This window comes from Scyliorhinus torazame, chromosome 29 (genome assembly GCF_047496885.1).
Source record: "Scyliorhinus torazame isolate Kashiwa2021f chromosome 29, sScyTor2.1, whole genome shotgun sequence".
NCBI classification, from domain to species: domain Eukaryota; kingdom Metazoa; phylum Chordata; class Chondrichthyes; order Carcharhiniformes; family Scyliorhinidae; genus Scyliorhinus; species Scyliorhinus torazame.
Window position 1 is genome coordinate 6,438,277 of NC_092735.1, and position 17,235 is coordinate 6,455,511.

Here is a 17,235-nt window from a genome sequence, read left to right on the forward strand (position 1 = left end):
AAGCTTCGTAAGATTAAAAGTTATCGGAAAATTAGGAGGAATTATTAAATTGGGGTTTTAAAAGCATGAAGATGTAGGAGGCTGAGGGTGTGATGACAGTGAGGGGTGGGTGCTTTCCGAAGAGAAGCCAGGGAGAGTTGTTCTGGGGGCAAAGGGAGTGGAGATTCCGAGGGGAGGGAGAAAGGCACAATGCAACAATCCTGAATTGTTCAGTTAGTTAAGGAACTAATACAATGAGGTTTACCTGTGAGTATCTCTGTTCATTCGCTGACTTTGTACATCCAGCACCACCCTGGGCAGCACGGTAGCATAGTGGTTGGCACAATTGCTTCACAGCTCCAGAGTCCCAGGTTTGATTCCCGGCTTGGGTCACTGTCTGTGCGGAGTCTGCACGTTCTCCCCGTGTCTGCGTGGGTTTCCTCCGGGTGCTCCGGTTTCCTCCCACAGTCCAAAGATGTGCAGGTTAGGTGGATTGGCCATGCTAAATTGCCCTTAGTGTTACTGTGGGGTTGCTGGGTTATGGGGATTGGGTGGGGGTGAGGGCTTGGGTAGGGTGCTCTTTCCAAGAGCTGGTGCAGACTCGATGGGCCGAATGGTCTCCTTCTGCACTGTAAATTCTATGATTCTGGGTTGATGCCTCAAATAATTCTCCATCAACAGCTTCGGGTGGCACAGTGGTTTGCACTGCTGCTTGACAGGATCGATTCCGGCCTCGGGTGACTGTCTGCGTGGGTTTCCTCCAGGTGCTCCAGTTTCCTCCCACAGTCCAAAGACATGCTAGTAGGGTGGGTTTGCTGTGCTAAATTGCCCCTTAGTGTCCAACCGTTGGGTGGGGTTACAGGAATAGGCGGAGTTGGCCTGGCACCTTCGGTGGGTCGGTGCATACTTGATGAGCCAAATGGCCTCCTGCACTATGGATAGTCTATGATTCTATGTTTAGTTAGTGCCTTTAACCTACAAAGCACCTTGCAGAAATGCAAACCGGTAAAGGTGGACAGTGAGCCAAGAATAAATGGGGACTAACTTAAAAATTTGGTCAAAAAGATGCGTTGCAAAGAGCATGTTAAAGATGGAGAGGGGAGGCAAAAGGTTTTAGGGAAGGACTTTCCTCTGCAAAGGCACAGTGTCCATTGAAATAATGGGTGTGAGACCAGACTTGGAGCAATACAGCCTTTTACAGACGTGGAGCGGGGGCTTCAAAAAAGGATATAAATGTAAGGATGAGAATTTGAAAGTGATGGGGGAAGGAGTGCATGTAGGTCAGCGAGCATGGAGATGAGTGAGTGGAAGCTGGCGTTGTATAAGACACAGACATGAGTTCTGGGTATATTGCAGTGTATGGAAGTTAGGAGACCAGGCAGGGAGGAGTTCCTTTTATTGATCTGTTTCCAACACCCTGTTCTTGAACCATTGTTGGAAGGTGAGCCCATCTTCTCTGAGTCTGTCCTCCGGTTCTGTCCTGTGCTGTTCATTAATTGCTTTTTAATTTTTCTAGAAAACTCTCCCAATTGCTCCGACATCGGAAGCGGCCGTTTTCTTGGCTTCTCCATCTCCAGATAAGCTCATTAAATTGGGATCTAAACGGGCACTTCTGATTCTGCAGCAGGTATTGATTAAATCGCTTGTTTGCTTTGCAATTTTCTCTGCCACTGATTTCCATGACCACTGTGCCCCCCCCCCCCCCCCCCCCCCCTCCAGTCCCCCCTTCTCTCCACACACACACCCTGCCCCACCACCTCCATCAGCCCGGTATGCTGCTTTCATTGGACTTGCTTCATGGACGTAACGAGTTGTTGAGTTGCCGGATTTGGTTGTAAATGGAGGACCTGAAACAGGTTCCACCACATGTCATGGGATCAAAGTGGGAACCTGCCTAATTTCCTCCCTCCCTGACTTGGGGTACTAAGACCAATTGTAAAATTCTTCTAGCCATTCTAGTTAACAACAGCACCGACTGAAAGAGGTTCTAGTCGGTATGGCTTCCTGTGCCAACTGAGTGATCAAGGGATAATTATTCAAGGTGAACTCTAAGCACATCTCTGTACTAATGGGTTCAATATGTTGCAGTCAGCCCAAGCTCAGGCCTAATTCTTTGGGAGAGGGTGGAAAATACATTGAGGGAATAGAATTGACTGCCCTACATGAGTCTTCTTTGGATGTTGCCCTCACAGACTGACCTATCAAATGCGGAAAAGGTAGTCCAAACGTTTCTGAAGGTGGCTACAGCCTACAGGGAAGACCAGGAAACCAAAACAGCAGTACTCGATACCGCAGGTGACGTAGCTATGTTTGTTTAACCTGAATCGATAATGGGCAGTTTTAAGTTAAGATTGTAAATGGATCATTACACAGCTGCCTTATAGGAAAATAACCTACTTCTGTCCCAGTTCTACTCGACATGGCACCCGTTATATGTACTTGAGCCCAGATGGGCTTAAAGCTTGATTTTGGAGAGCTTTGAGGCGGACAAGAGCACTGGTACTGAGCAGCCTAATCTAACTGACGCCAGTCAGTCAAGAATGATCACCGTGTACAGTTAGTTGAATCCTGAACAGTTGACAGCCTGAAATTCCGATGTAGTATTGGCTCCTGTATCTACACTAGTGACCAATTTGGCTTTCATGCATACTGGAAACTGAGCCAACACCGCAAACAACTTAAATTTTATCCTGTATCTGCAAAAATAACAAGATGTTGTGCTTGGCATTTCTTTTTTTTATATAAATTTAGAGTACCCAACTATTATTTTCCAATGAAGGGGTAATTTAACGTGGCCAATCCACCTAGCCTGCACATCTTTGGCTTGTGGGGGCGAAACCCACGCAGACACTGGGAGAATGTGCAAACTCCACACGAACAGTGACCCAGAGCCGGGATGGAACTTGGGACCTCGGCGCCGTGAGGCAACAGGGCTAACCCACTGCGCCACCGTGCTGCCCTGTGGTTGGCATTTCTGATTGGGATCCCATTTCCAGCAAGGAGACATGAAACGGTCTGTCGCACACGCTTAACAGCTGGGCACAAGTGAAATCTGTTGTGTCATTTGTCCATCTCCAAGATGAAGAATGAGGGGCTGGTTTAGCACACTGGGCTAAATCGCTGGCTTTTAAAGCAGGCCAGCAGCACGGTTCAATTCCCGTACCAGCCTCCCCGAACAGGCGCCGGAATGTGGCGACTAGGGGCTTTTCACAGTAATTTCATTGAAGCCTACTTGTGACAATAAGCGATTTTCATTTCATTAAAGGGAGACGAAGCAGGATTAAATTTATCTTTTCTTCAGTGTCTGATCTAGGAATGGCAGCTTTAACATTGAAATTCTTCATTACCCTTCCTTTAAATTCTCTCCTTCTCGGTAACGTGCAAAATCTGTTTGGCTATTTTTGTTGCTACATCATTGTTACATGTCTATACGTTTTTAACCTGATTACTTAGCCTATATATCATTTTTTGATGCCAGTCACATTGCCATTCGACCTTCGGGAATCGAATGTGTTTCCTGAATAAAATACATAAAAATGAAATAAAGAATATTGAAGTGATTGCTTTTTGTTTTTACTTCCCACTACAGATGAACTGTTGCAGAAAGCATTTCAGATTCCTGAATTCCCGTTCGATGTGTTCATTACTACTCTCTTGGTGTATATGGGACTTCTGAAGGTAGGAACTGATATAATGTGTGGAGCTGAAATGTCCAACTTGTGGTCTTGATGCTACCATGTGGTCGCTTGGCCCTTGTGGTTTGTTAAACTTTGTGGGTGGTACGGTAGTACAGCGGTTAGCACTGGTGCTTCACAGCGCTAGGGTCCTAGGTTTGATTCCCGGCTTGGGTCACTGTCTGTGCGGAGTCTGCGTGGGTTTCTCCGGGTGCTCCGGTTTCTTCCCACATGTCCTGAAAGATGTGCTTGTTAGGTCTTGCCACGTGCCAGTGAGGCTAGAAATAGGAAGATAGAGCAGACAAACACGTGGCTAAACAGCTGGTGTAGGAGGGAGGGTTTCGGTTATCTGGACCACTGGGAGCTCTTCCGGGGCAGGTGTGACCTGTATAAGATGGACGGGTTGCATCTAAACCGGAGAGGCATAAATATCCTGGCCGCGAGATTTGCTAGTGTCACACGGGAGGGTTTAAACTAGTATGGCAGGGGGGTGGGCACGGGAGCAATAGGTCAGAAGGTGAGAGCGTTGAGGGAGAACTAGGGAATATGGACAGTGTGGCTCTGAGGCAGAGCAGACGGGGAGAAGTTGCTGAACACAGCGGGTCTGGTGGCCTGAAGTGCATATGTTTTAATGCAAGGAGCATTACGGGTAAGGCAGATGAACTTAGAGCTTGGATTAGTACTTGGAACTATGATGTTGTTGCCATTACAGAGACCTGGTTGAGGGAAGGGCAGGATTGGCAGCTAAACGTTCCAGGATTTAGATGTTTCAGGCGGGATAGAGGGGGATGTAAAAGGGGAGGCGGAGTTGCGCTACTTGTTCAGGAGAGTATCACAGCTATACAGCGAGAGGACACCTCAGAGGGCAGTGAGGCTATATGGGTAGAGATCAGGAATAAGAAGGGTGCAGTCACAATGTTGGGGGTATACTACAGGCCTCCCAACAGCCAGCGGGAGATAGAGGAGCAGATAGGTAGACAGATTTTGGAAAAGAGTAAAAACAACAGGGTTGTGGTGATGGGAGACTTCAACTTCCCCAATATTGACTGGGACTCACTTAGTGCCAGGGGCTTAGACGGGGCAGAGTTTGTAAGGAGCATCCAGGAGGGCTTCTTAAAACAATATGTAAACAGTCCAACTAGGGAAGAGGCGGTACTGGACCTGGTATTGGGGAATGAGCCCGGCCAGGTGGTAGATGTTTCAGTAGGGGAGCATTTCGGTAACAGTGACCACAATTCAGTAAGTTTTAAAGTACTGGTGGACAAGGATAAGAGTGGTCCGAGGATGAATGTGCTAAATTGGGGGAAGGCTAATTATAACAATATTAGGCGGGAACTGAAGAGCATAGATTGGGGGCGGATGTTTGAGGGCAAATCAACATCTGACATGTGGGAGGCTTTCAAGTGTCAGTTGATAGGAATACAGGACAGGCATGTTCCTGTGAGGAAGAAAGACAAATACGGCAATTTTCGGGAACCTTGGATGACGAATGATATTGTAGGCCTCGTCAAAAAGAAAAAGGAGGCATTTGTCAGGGCTAAAAGGCTGGGAACAGACGAAGCCTGTGTGGCATATAAGGAAAGTAGGAAGGAACTTAAGCAGGGAGTCAGGAGGGCTAGAAGGGGTCATGAAAAGTCATTGGCAAATAGGGTTAAGGAAAATCCCAAGGCTTTTTACACTTACATAAAAAGCAAGAGGGTAGCCAGGGAAAGGGTTGGCCCACTGAAGGATAGGCAAGGGAATCTATGTGTGGAGCCAGAGGAAATGGGCGAGGTACTAAATGAATACTTTGCATCAGTATTCACCAAAGAGAAGGAATTGGTAGATGTTGAGTCTGGAGAAGGGGGTGTAGATAGCCTGGGTCACATTGTGATCCAAAAAGACGAGGTGTTGGGTGTCTTAAAAAATATTAAGGTAGATAAGTCCCCAGGGCCGGATGGGATCTACCCCAGAATACTGAAGGAGGCTGGAGAGGAAATTGCTGAGGCCTTGACAGAAATCTTTGGATCCTCGCTGTCTTCAGGGGATGTCCCGGAGGACTGGAGAATAGCCAATGTTGTTCCTCTGTTTAAGAAGGGTGGCAGGGATAATCCCGGGAACTACAGGCCGGTGAGCCTTACTTCAGTGGTAGGGAAATTACTGGAGAGAATTCTTCGAGACAGGATCTACTCCCATTTGGAAGCAAATGGACGTATTAGTGAGAGGCAGCACGGTTTTGTGAAGGGGAGGTCGTGTCTCACTAACTTGATAGAGTTTTTCGAGGAGGTCACTAAGATGATTGATGCAGGTAGGGCAGTAGATGTTGTCTATATGGACTTCAGTAAGGCCTTTGACAAGGTCCCTCATGGTAGACTAGTACAAAAGGTGAAGTCACACGGGATCAGGGGTGAACTGGCAAGGTGGATACAGAACTGGCTAGGCCATAGAAGGCAGAGGGTAGCAATGGAGGGATGCTTTTCTAATTGGAGGGCTGTGACCAGTGGTGTTCCACAGGGATCAGTGCTGGGACCTTTGCTCTTTGTAGTATATATAAATGATTTGGAGGAAAATGTAACTGGTCTGATTAGTAAGTTTGCAGACGACACAAAGGTTGGTGGAATTGCGGATAGCGATGAGGACTGTCTGAGGATACAGCAGGATTTAGATTGTCTGGAGACTTGGGCGGAGAGATGGCAGATGGAGTTTAACCTGGACAAATGTGAGGTAATGCATTTTGGAAGGGCTAATGCAGGTAGGGAATATACAGTGAATGGTAGAACCCTCAAGAGTATTGAAAGTCAAAGAGATCTAGGAGTACAGGTCCACAGGTCATTGAAAGGGGCTACACAGGTGGAGAAGGTAGTCAAGAAGGCATACGGCATGCTTGCCTTCATTGGCCGGGGCATTGAGTATAAGAATTGGCAAGTCATGTTGCAGCTGTATAGAACCTTAGTTAGGCCACACTTGGAGTATAGTGTTCAATTCTGGTCGCCACACTACCAGAAGGATGTGGAGGCTTTAGAGAGGGTGCAGAAGAGATTTACCAGAATGTTGCCTGGTATGGAGGGCATAAGCTATGAGGAGCGATTGAATAAACTCGGTTTGTTCTCACTGGAACGAAGGAGGTTGAGGGGCGACCTGATAGAGGTATACAAAATTATGAGGGGCATAGACAGAGTGGATAGTCAGAGGCTTTTCCCCAGGGTAGAGGGGTCAATTACTAGGGGGCATAGGTTTAAGGTGAGAGGGGCAAAGTTTAGAGTAGATGTACGAGGCAAGTTTTTTACGCAGAGGGTAGTGGGTGCCTGGAACTCACTACCGGAGGAGGTAGTGGAGGCAGGGACGATAGGGACATTTAAGGGGCATCTTGACAAATATATGAATAGGATGGGAATAGAAGGATACGGACCCAGGAAGTGTAGAAGATTGTAGTTTAGTCGGGCAGTATGGTCGGCACGGGCTTGGAGGGCCGAAGGGCCTGTTCCTGTGCTGTACATTTCTTTGTTCTTTGTTCTTTGTTCTTAGGTGATTTGGCCATTCTGAATTCTCCCTCCGTGTACCCGAACAGACGGCGGAGTGTAGGAACTGGGGGATTTTCACAGTAACCTAATTGCAGTGTTAATGTAAGCCTACCTGTGACAAAAATAAAAAGTATTATTTGTGCTAGACCAGCATGGTGGCACAGTGGTTAGCACTGCTGCCTCAGTGCCAGGGACCTAGGCTTGATTCTGACCTTGGATCACGATCTGTATGGGGTTTGCCTATTCTCCCTGTGTCCGCGTGGGTTTCTTCCCACTGTCCAACGATGTGCAGGTTAGGTGGATTGGCCATGCTAAATTGCCCCTTAAGTGTCCAAATATTGGGTGGGGTTACGGGGACAAGGTGCTCTTTCAGAGGGTCGGTGTAGACTTGATGGGCCGAATGGACTTCTGCATTGTAAGGATTCTATGTCAGTCAATTTGTGCTTAATATTCGCTTGCTTCATTCTCCCCGTGTTTGCGTGGCTTTCGCTTCACAACCCAAAGATGTGTAGAGTAGATGGATTAGCCACGCTAAATTGCCCCTTAATTGGGGAAAAAATGAATTGGGTGCTCTAAATTTTTTTTTTTAATATTCGTTTGGTTGTTCTGTTTAAATTGTGAGGGTTTGGAGATGCGAAAAGAGTTGATTTTTAGTGCCGTTGCCTCGTGGTAAATAAATTTCAAATTGGAATAGTGTTTTCTATTTCTCTAGTCAGTAATTTGTTGTAAAAATGAATGGCCCTTTGTATGTGACCCTGAATTTCCATGTTTTTCACTCCGAGTTTGGGCACCCCTGGGTTAGGGGATTGTAAAATATGGCACACCCAAGATGGTGGTCTCCAGCAAATGCTCAAGCAATGGAACTGGGACCAATGTCCTTTGTGAAGGTAGACTCCTGCAATGGGGGAGGATTTAAACTAATTTGGCAGGCGATGGGCACCAGAATGAAACATCAGAAAAGAGAAACAACATTCGCAGGGCACTGCCAGAGCGCAACAACACCCGATTAGTAGAGGTGTTGCCATGGAGACTGCACCAGTTAGGAATACCTCTACCAATCCTCGTCCACTTGCCAGCCAATCACCACATGCTTCTCCTGTAGCATAAATTGTCAATTCCTTTACGTTTGGTATTCTTGTGAATTGTCCTGATGAGTGCAAGATGAAAAGCTTTGACTGCATGTGTCTTTTTTTCAGCACTGAGAGATGGTATTGAGGATTGTGTGTACCTTAGTCTATCAAATAGTGATGAGGAAATGGAGGAACAAATTTTAATGCGAGAAATATAAAGTGATAAAGAGGATGCTTCAGTTATCCATGAGTTTAAAAACCGATCTTGCACGGGTGGGTTGGAATCGAAAGTTAGTAGGCAGGGCAACAATCGATTGTCGGCTTGTTTATTCCTGTCTTTAGCATGCATGCAGTCCCATATTGTAGCTTCATGAGGTGACAACCTGGTGATCATGAAACCATTGCCGATTGTTGCAAAAACCCATCTGGTTCACTAATGTCCTTTAGGGAAGGAATTCTGCCGTCCTTACCCGGTCTGACTCCAGACTCGTGCCATCTGGACCTATTTTGGCTACTGTCAATTTTAAATGACCTCTTCTATATCTGGATTTTTACGCAAAGAGTAGTGAGGCCGTGGAATGCCCTACCTGCTACAGTAGTGAACTCGCCAACATTGAGGGCATTTAAAAGTTTATTGGATAAACATATGGATGATAATGGTATAGTGTAGGTTAGATGGCTTTTGTTTCGGTGCAACATCGTGGGCCGAAGGGCCTGTACTGCGCTGTATTGTTCTATGTTCTATGTTCTATGGATTTATTCTATTCCATTTGGTCCTCATTTTCTGCTATGTACCAGTAGCTTACTATAAAACCAATAATGTTTAGTCATCTGCCTCCAGAAGATCCAACAAGGTGATTAACTCTTAACTGCCCTCTGAAATGGCTTGACAAACCATTCAGTTCAAGGGCAATTAGGGATGGGCAATAAATGCAGGACTTGCCAGCAACAACCACAGATTGAAATAAAGTATTGGTCATCTTATTATTTTTTAAAATAAATTTAGAGTACCCAATTCATTTTTTCCAATTAAGGGGCAATTTAGCGTGGCCAATCCACCTAGCCTGCACATCTTTGGGTTGTGGGGGCGAGACCCACGCAGACACGGGGAGAATGTGCAAACTCCACACGGACAGTGACCCAGAACCGGGATCGAACCTGGGACCTCGGCGCTGTGAGACAGCAGGGCTAACCCACTGTGCCACCATGCTGCCCCCTCCATTATTATGAGTAGAGAGCACAGTGGATCAAATGGCTTTCTGTGCTGTATCATATAGACTATAATATTGTCTCTTTAAATGCTACGTTTTTGTAACCATTTGCCGTTTTGTATTTTCCAGAGTGAAGAGAAGATTAAAGTGGTCGCTAACCTTATTGGACCACTGACCATTCTCAAACAAGTGATTCAGAAGAGTTACTTTCCCCGCTCTGTGATTCCCATCCTCAGCGCATTCCTGAATAAGTAAGCAGAAACTTTCCTTTACACCTCACCAGTGATACTTGCAGTACAGCAAACTTGTCTGTTCCTTTTAATATCAACAATCTTTTCTTTTTTAAAAGTTTTTCCAATTAAGGGACAATTTAGCGTGGCCAATCCACCTATCCTGCGCATCTTTGTGTTGTGGGGGTGAGACCCACGCAGACACTGGGAGAATGTGCAAACTCCACACGGACAGTGGCCCGGGGCCAGGATAGAACCCGGGTCCTCGGTGCCGTGAGGCAGCAGTGCTAACCCTGCACCACTAATATCAACCGGTCGTCTTTTCCTAGGTGCAGCCAGAAAGTGATCGATGCAGGGCTCCGGCCTCCCTCTGTTTCATAAAGCGACTAACTGTAGCAAGCGAGCCTGGATAGTGAGTGTTGGGCCAAATTACCTTGGAGGTTATTGCACTCAGCTGATCTGGTTGTACCTATTATCCTCAAGCACACTCGGGGGAGGAGGAGCCCTGACTCTGTAGGTTCGGTTATGGGATAATAGGGACAGGGTGGGGGAATGGGCCTATTTAGAGTACTCTTTCGGAGGGTCGGTGCAGATCCGATGGGCCGAATGGCCACTCTCTCTCTCTGCACTGTAGGTGTTCTGTGATTCCCTGTCCCATCCTCTTCCTGGCCCAACTGCAATGTAGCCGAGTGTAGTGCTTCCAGCTATTCCTCTGACTAAGCAACAACCGGCACCAACCTGGTATTGGAGCCTGTATCCTACAGGCCTGTGTGGCTCAATACATCAGGGGTGTAAATTTCCAGCATCCATGGCTTTCATCTCATGCCAGTGCTACCAGTAAATTAGCAAAATACTTTGGATGCAAGAAACTGAAATAAGAATCACGGCTGATGGAAAAACCCAGCAGGTCTGGCAGCAGCTGTAAGGAGAGAAGCCAGAGTTAACGTTTTGAGTCCTTTGGATCTTCATCAGAACTGAAGGGAGGGAGAATATGTTGCATTTTAAAACGTAGTTGTGAGGGATTGCAAAAAATGTAAAAACTGTGAGGGGGTTCCATTGAGGCAATACATGTATAAGATATTTACAAAAGGGGGAAACGGTCACAATATATAGCTGCCGAAAGCGATGCCAAGTCCCAAGGGTTGAATCCTGTCCAATCGGAAGATGAGGTGCTGCACCGCCAGCCTGCACCGACCGGGCTTCACTGGAGCATTGCAGCAGGCCAAGGATAGACAGGTGGACAGTGAGATGCTGAGTTAAAATGGCACACAACAGGAAAGTTGGAGTCACTGCTTTGACAAAGAGTCATCCAGACTCGACGTTAGCTCCGTTCTCTCTCCACAGTTGTTGTCGGACCTGCTGAGATTGTCCAGCATTTTATGTTTCAGATTCCAGCATCTGCAGTAATTTGCTTTTATCTTGGATTGGGGTCATGTTTGGGTCTACTTAAATCACAAGAGAATCACACTCTTTAACATGTCTATTACGGCAAATGCAGTAAAGGGTTTGTGGATTCAGCTGCATTCATGCTTAACCAGGATGTGATTGACATGTTCCTGAACTGAAATCTGTTTTGTTTCCTCTGGTTTGTCCATTATCTCCAGCTTAATGCCTGAATCAATGCCGAGCAATGTTTCTAACCAAACCCCTTCACTTGTACCAAATGTCGTACAAAATACTACGTGCACTCATTCAACAAGCCAGGTTCTGGATTGAATTATCATTTGATCACAAGGAAGTTGTATAAAGTGCATTTGCATTGCAATAACAATGGGAAAGTTTTAAAGCAAACAATCTGTTTAGTAAGCCACACTTTTTATTTTTGGATAATACTTTGCAGTATTCGCACAGTCCTGTTTTTCGTGCTTTTCATTAATCGCAGAGTTTGCAATTTGGGAAGACCCTTATTCATGAGCTGGAGGATGCACTATTACAAATTAAGGAGCAACGTGCATTTTCCCAATAAAATGGCACAAATGATTGTAAATAAAACATCAATATGAAGCTAATATTTCCTTAATTGGCAACTGTTTTAAGCCCTTGATTGCTCACCAAATTCAGGAAACCCAATTATTTTTATTTTAATGATGTGTGGCGGATGTGGACCCGGGCAGCATTTATTGCCCAGTCCTAATTACCCTTCAGGAGGTGGTGGTGAGCTTGAGCCACTGCAGTCCATGTACTGCAGGATTCTTCATTGTTATGATTTAATACCATGTTGCTGTGGGTCTGGGGCCTCGCAGGCCAGACTGAATAAGGAAGGCAGATTTCCATTAAATAAACTAGATGGATTTTTACAATCTGATAGTTTCATAGCCACCAGTTCTAAGACTAGCTTTTGATTCCGGGTTTGTTAATTAAATTTAAATTCCTTAAAACATTAGTTGAGGTCTCCAGGTTACTAACAGCCACTATGATGCTGTACCCAGTACCGAATAATGGCCAATATTGGACGCAAGATATCCAGCAAGCTGGATCTTTAATTATTACTATTATTTTGTACTATATATTGCAAATATTTGCACCCTTGTTCAAAAATGGGGAAGGGGGTGAATCTGCGACGACAGCTTCAAGTCAGCGTTGGGGAAAGAACTTTCCGACTTTAATCCAAGACCACAATTTAACACTTGGAAAAATGCAAGTTAATAAGTGACAGCCAACACATTTGTTCACGGCAAGTTGTGTTTGACTCGCTTAATTGAACTCTTTGAATAGAGGATTGATGAGAGTATGTATGGATTTTCAAAAGGTGCCTGATAAAACCACATGATACTTTGATACTTGCAAATTGAAGATTATTAAAGGGAATAAGATGCAAGGATAAGGAATTGGTTAAGTGACGGAAAGCAGACCGGATTGATGAACCATTGTCTTCACTGGAAAGACGAAGGCTGACGGGAGACCTGATATCTACAAAATTGAGGGGCATAGACTGGGTGAATAGTCGGAGGCTTTTCCCAAGGGTGGAAGACTCCATTACAAGGGGGCACAGGTTCAAGGTGAGAGGGGGAACGTTTAATGGAGATGTGTGGGATAAGTTATTCACACAGTGGTGGGTGCCTGGAACGCGCTGCCAGAGGATGTGGTGGAAGCAGGCACATCAACATTTAGGGGGCGGCACAGTGGGTTAGCTCTGCTGCCTCACGGCGACGAGGTCCCAGGTTCGATCCTGGCTCTGGGTCACTGTCCGTGTGGAGTTTGCACATTCTCCCCGTGTCTGCGTGGGTTTCGCCCCCACAACCCAAAGATGTGCAGGCTAGGTGGATTGCCCTTAATTGGAAAAAATTAATTGGGTACTATTAATTTATAAAACAAAAAGATTAGCAACATTTAAGACGGATGGGTACGTGAATCAGGAGGAAATAGAGGGAAATGGACCGAGTAAGGCCGGAAGGGCCTGTTCCTGTGCTGTACTTCTTGCAATGAACATACAGCACAGGAACAAGCCCTTCAGCCCTCCAAACCTATACCAGTCATGATACCAACCTTTTCCAAAACCCTCAGCACTCCCTTGTGCTGTATCCCTTGAAACCCATCCTAACCATGTGTTTGTCAAAATGCCTTTTGAACGCCGTTAATATATAGAACATGGAAAATACAGCACAGAACAGGCCCTTCGGCCCACGATGTTGTGCCGAACCTTTGTCCTAGATTAATCATAGATTATCATTGAATTTACAGTGCAGAAGGAGGCCATTCGGCCCCCTGAGTCTGCACCGGCTCTTGGAAAGAGCACCCTACCCAAACTCAACACCTCCACCCAACACCAAGGGCAATTTGGACATTAAGGGCAATGTATCATGGCCAATCCACCTACCCTGCACATCTTTGGACTGTGGGAGGAAACCGGAGCACCCGGAGGAAACCCACGCAGACACTGGGAGGACGTGCAGACTCCGCACAGACAGTGACCCAAGCCGGAATCGAACCTGGGACCCTGGAGCTGTGAAGCAATTGTGCTATCCACAATGCTACCGTGCTGCCCTTAAGAACAAATAAATCTACACTATATCATTTTACCGTAATCCATGTACCTATCCAATAGCTGATTGAAGGTCCCTAATGTTTCCGACTCAACTACTTCCACAGGCAGTGCATTCCATGCCCCCACTACTCTCTGGGTAAAGAACCTACCTCTGATATCCCTCCTATATCTTCCACCTTTCACCTTAAATTTATGTCCCCTTGTAATGGTTTGTTCCACCCGGGGAAAAAGTCTCTGACTGTCTACTCTATCTATTCCCCTTATCATCTTATAAACCTCTATCAAGTCGCCCCTCATCCTTCTCCGTTCTAATGAGAAAAGGCCTAGCACCCTCAACCTTTCCTCGTAAGACCTACTCTCCATTCCAGGTAACATCCTGGTAAATCTTCTTTGCACCTTTTCCAAAGCTTCCACATCCTTCCTAAAATGAGGTGACCAGAACTGTACACAGTACTCCAAATGTGGCCTTAGAACAAAGAACAAAGAAACGTACAGCACAGGAACAGGCCCTTCGGCCCTCCAAGCCCGTGCCGACCATGCTGCCCGACTAAACTACAATCTTCTACACTTCCTGGGTCCATATCCCTCTATTCCCATCCTATTCATGTATTTGTCAAGATGCCACTTAAATGTCACTATCGTCCCTGCTTCCACCACCACCTCCGGTAGCGAGTTCCAGGCACCCACTACCCTCTGCGTAAAAAAACTTGCCTCGTACATCTACTCTAAACCTTGCCCCTCTCACCTTAAACCTATGCCCCCTAGTAATTGACCCCTCTACCCTGGGGAAAAGCCTCTGACTATCCACTCTGTCTATGCCCCTCAATTTTGTAGACCTCTATCAGGTCTCCCCTCAACCTCCTTCGTTCCAGTGAGAACAAACCGAGTTTATTCAACCGCTCCTCATAGCTAATGCCCTCCATACCAGGCAACATTCTGGTAAATCTCTTCTGCACCCTCTCTAAAGTGCCTTAACAAAGTTTTGTACAGCTGCATCATCACCTCACTGCTCTTAAATTCAATCCCTCTGTTAATGAACGCGAGCACACCATAGGCCTTCTTCACAGCTCTATCCACTTCAGTGGCAACTTTCAAAGATGTATGAACATAGACCCCAAGATCTCTCTGCTCCTCCACATTGCCAAGAACTCTACCGTTAACCCTGTATTCCGCATTCATATTTGTCCTTCCAAAATGGACAACCTCACACTTTTCAGGGTTAAACTCCATCTGCCACTTCTGCCCAGGTCTGCATCCTATCTATGTCTCTTTGCAGCCGACAACAGCCCTCCTTACTCTGCACAACTCCACCAATCTTCGTTTCGTCTGCAAATTTACTGACCCACCCTTCAACTCCCTCATCCAAGTCATTAATGAAAATCACAAACAGCAGAGGACTCAGAACTGATCCCTGCGGTACGCCACTGGTAACTGGGATCCAGGCTGAATATTTGCCATCCACCACCACTCTCTGACTTCTATTGGTTAGACAGTTCGTTATCCAACTGGCCAAACTTTCCACTATCCCATGCCTCCTTACTTTCTGCATAAGCCTACCATGGGGAACCTTATCAAATGCCTTACTAAAATCCATGTACACTACATCCACTGCTTTACCTTCATCCACATGCTTGGTCACCTCCTCAAAGAATTCAATAAGATTTGTAAGGCAAGACCTACCCCTCTCAAATCCGTGCTGACTATCCCTAATCAAGTGTCTTTCCAGATGCTCAGAAATCCTATCCTTCAGTACCCTTTCCATTACTTTGCCTACCACCGAAGAAAGACTAACTGGCCTGTAATTCCCAGGGTTATCCCTAGTCCCTTTTTTGAACAGGGGCACGACATTCGCCACTCTCCAATCCCCTGGTACCACCCCTGTTGACAGTGAGGACGAAAAGATCATTGCCAACGGCTCTGCAATTTCATCTCTTGATTCCCATAGAATCCTTGGATATATCCCGTCAGGCCCGGGGGACTTGTCTTTCCTCAAGTTTTTCAAAATGCCCAACACATCTTCCTTCCTAACAAGTATTTCCTCGAGCTTACCAGTCTGTTTCACACTGTCCTCTCCAACAATATCGCCCCTCTCATTTGTAAATACAGAAGAAAAGTACTCGTTCAAGACCTCTCCTATCTCTTCAGACTCAGTACAAAATCTCCCGCTACTGTCCTTGATCGGACCTACCCTCGCTCTAGTCATTCTCATATTTCTCACATGTGTAAAAATATCTGCTTCCACAACCTCCCCTGGCAACGCGTTCCATGCACTCCCCACCCTCTGCGTAGAAAACCTGCCTCGCACATCTCTAAACTTTGCTCACGGACTGTTTGCCCCCTGGTGACTGACCCCTCCGCCCTGGGAAAGAGTGCCTGCCCATCCACTCTATCCATGCCCCTCATAATCTTGTAGACCTCTATCAGGTCACCCTTCAACCTCCATCATTCTAATGAAAACAGTCAGTCTATTCAGCCTCTCCACATAGCTAATGCCCTCCAGACCATCCTGCTAAACCTCCTCTGCACCCTCTCCAAAGCCTCCACATCCTTCTGGTAATGTGGCGACCAGAATTGTGCGCAATATTTCAAGTGCGGCCTTACGAAGCTTCTACTGTAGCATGACTTATCAGTTTTTATACTCGATGCCACATCCAATGAAGGCAATCATTTCCGTATGCTTTCTTTTTTTTAAGAATAATTTTTATTCAGTGTTTTCATAAAATATCAATAACAAAATGAGAAAGCAAAAAGAACCCAACAGGGTTAAGTACAAAACACAATCTAAAAAAGCGACCCCCAAACCCCGCCCCCCCCCCGTACATAAATAATAAATTAACATTAACACCCCGACTTAACACAACAGGTGTTTCCACCCCCTCAGACCCTTCCAGTGTAAATAACATAAACAAAAATACAGTAACCCCCACCCGAGCTGCTGCTGCCATTGACCAATGTCTATCGTTCTGCCAGAAAGTCTAAGAACGGTTGCCACCGCCTAAAGAACCCTTGTACCGACCCTCTCAAGGCGAACTTCACCCTCTCCAATTTAATGAACCCTGCCACATCGCTGATCCAGGATTCCACGCTTGGGGGCCTCTCACCTTTCCACTGAAGGAGAATCCTTTGCCAGGGATGCAAAGGCCAGAATTCCGGCCTCTTTCGCCTCCTGCACTCCCGGCTCCTCTGCCGCCCCAAATATTGCGCGCCCCCAGCCCAGTCTAACCCTGGATCCTACCACCCTCGACACCATCCTCGCCAAGCCCTTCCAAAATTCCTCCAGCGCTGGGCATGCCCAGACCATACGGGTGTGATTTGCTGGGCTCCCTGAGCACCTAACACTCCTGTCCTCACCGCCAAAGAACCGGCTCATCCTTGTCCCGGTCATGTGTGCCCTGTGCAGCACCTTAAACTGTATGAGGTTGAACCTCGCGCACGAAGAGGAAGAATTCACCCTCCCTAGGGCATCTGCCCACGTCCCCTCTTCGATCTCCCCTCCCAACTCCTCCTCCCACTTACCTTACAACTCCACCACTGAGGCCTCCTCCTCCTGCATCACCTGGTAAGTTTCCGAGATCTTTCCCCCACC

The 17,235-nt window shown here is 46.5% G+C and overlaps 1 protein-coding gene across 2 annotated transcripts in view; it reads left to right on the forward strand.

Annotated features, from left to right (window-relative positions):
• Window positions 1–17,235, forward strand: part of rangap1a (RAN GTPase activating protein 1a) — a 108,548-nt gene that overhangs the window by 82,551 nt on the left and 8,762 nt on the right. For both annotated transcript variants that reach the window (XM_072492003.1, XM_072492002.1), the window contains exons 12-15: window positions 1,496–1,606; window positions 2,172–2,274; window positions 3,569–3,657; window positions 9,564–9,685. In XM_072492003.1, coding sequence (XP_072348104.1) covers window positions 1,496–1,606; window positions 2,172–2,274; window positions 3,569–3,657; window positions 9,564–9,685 — 425 coding nt within the window. The remainder of the gene's footprint in view (window positions 1–1,495; window positions 1,607–2,171; window positions 2,275–3,568; window positions 3,658–9,563; window positions 9,686–17,235) is intronic.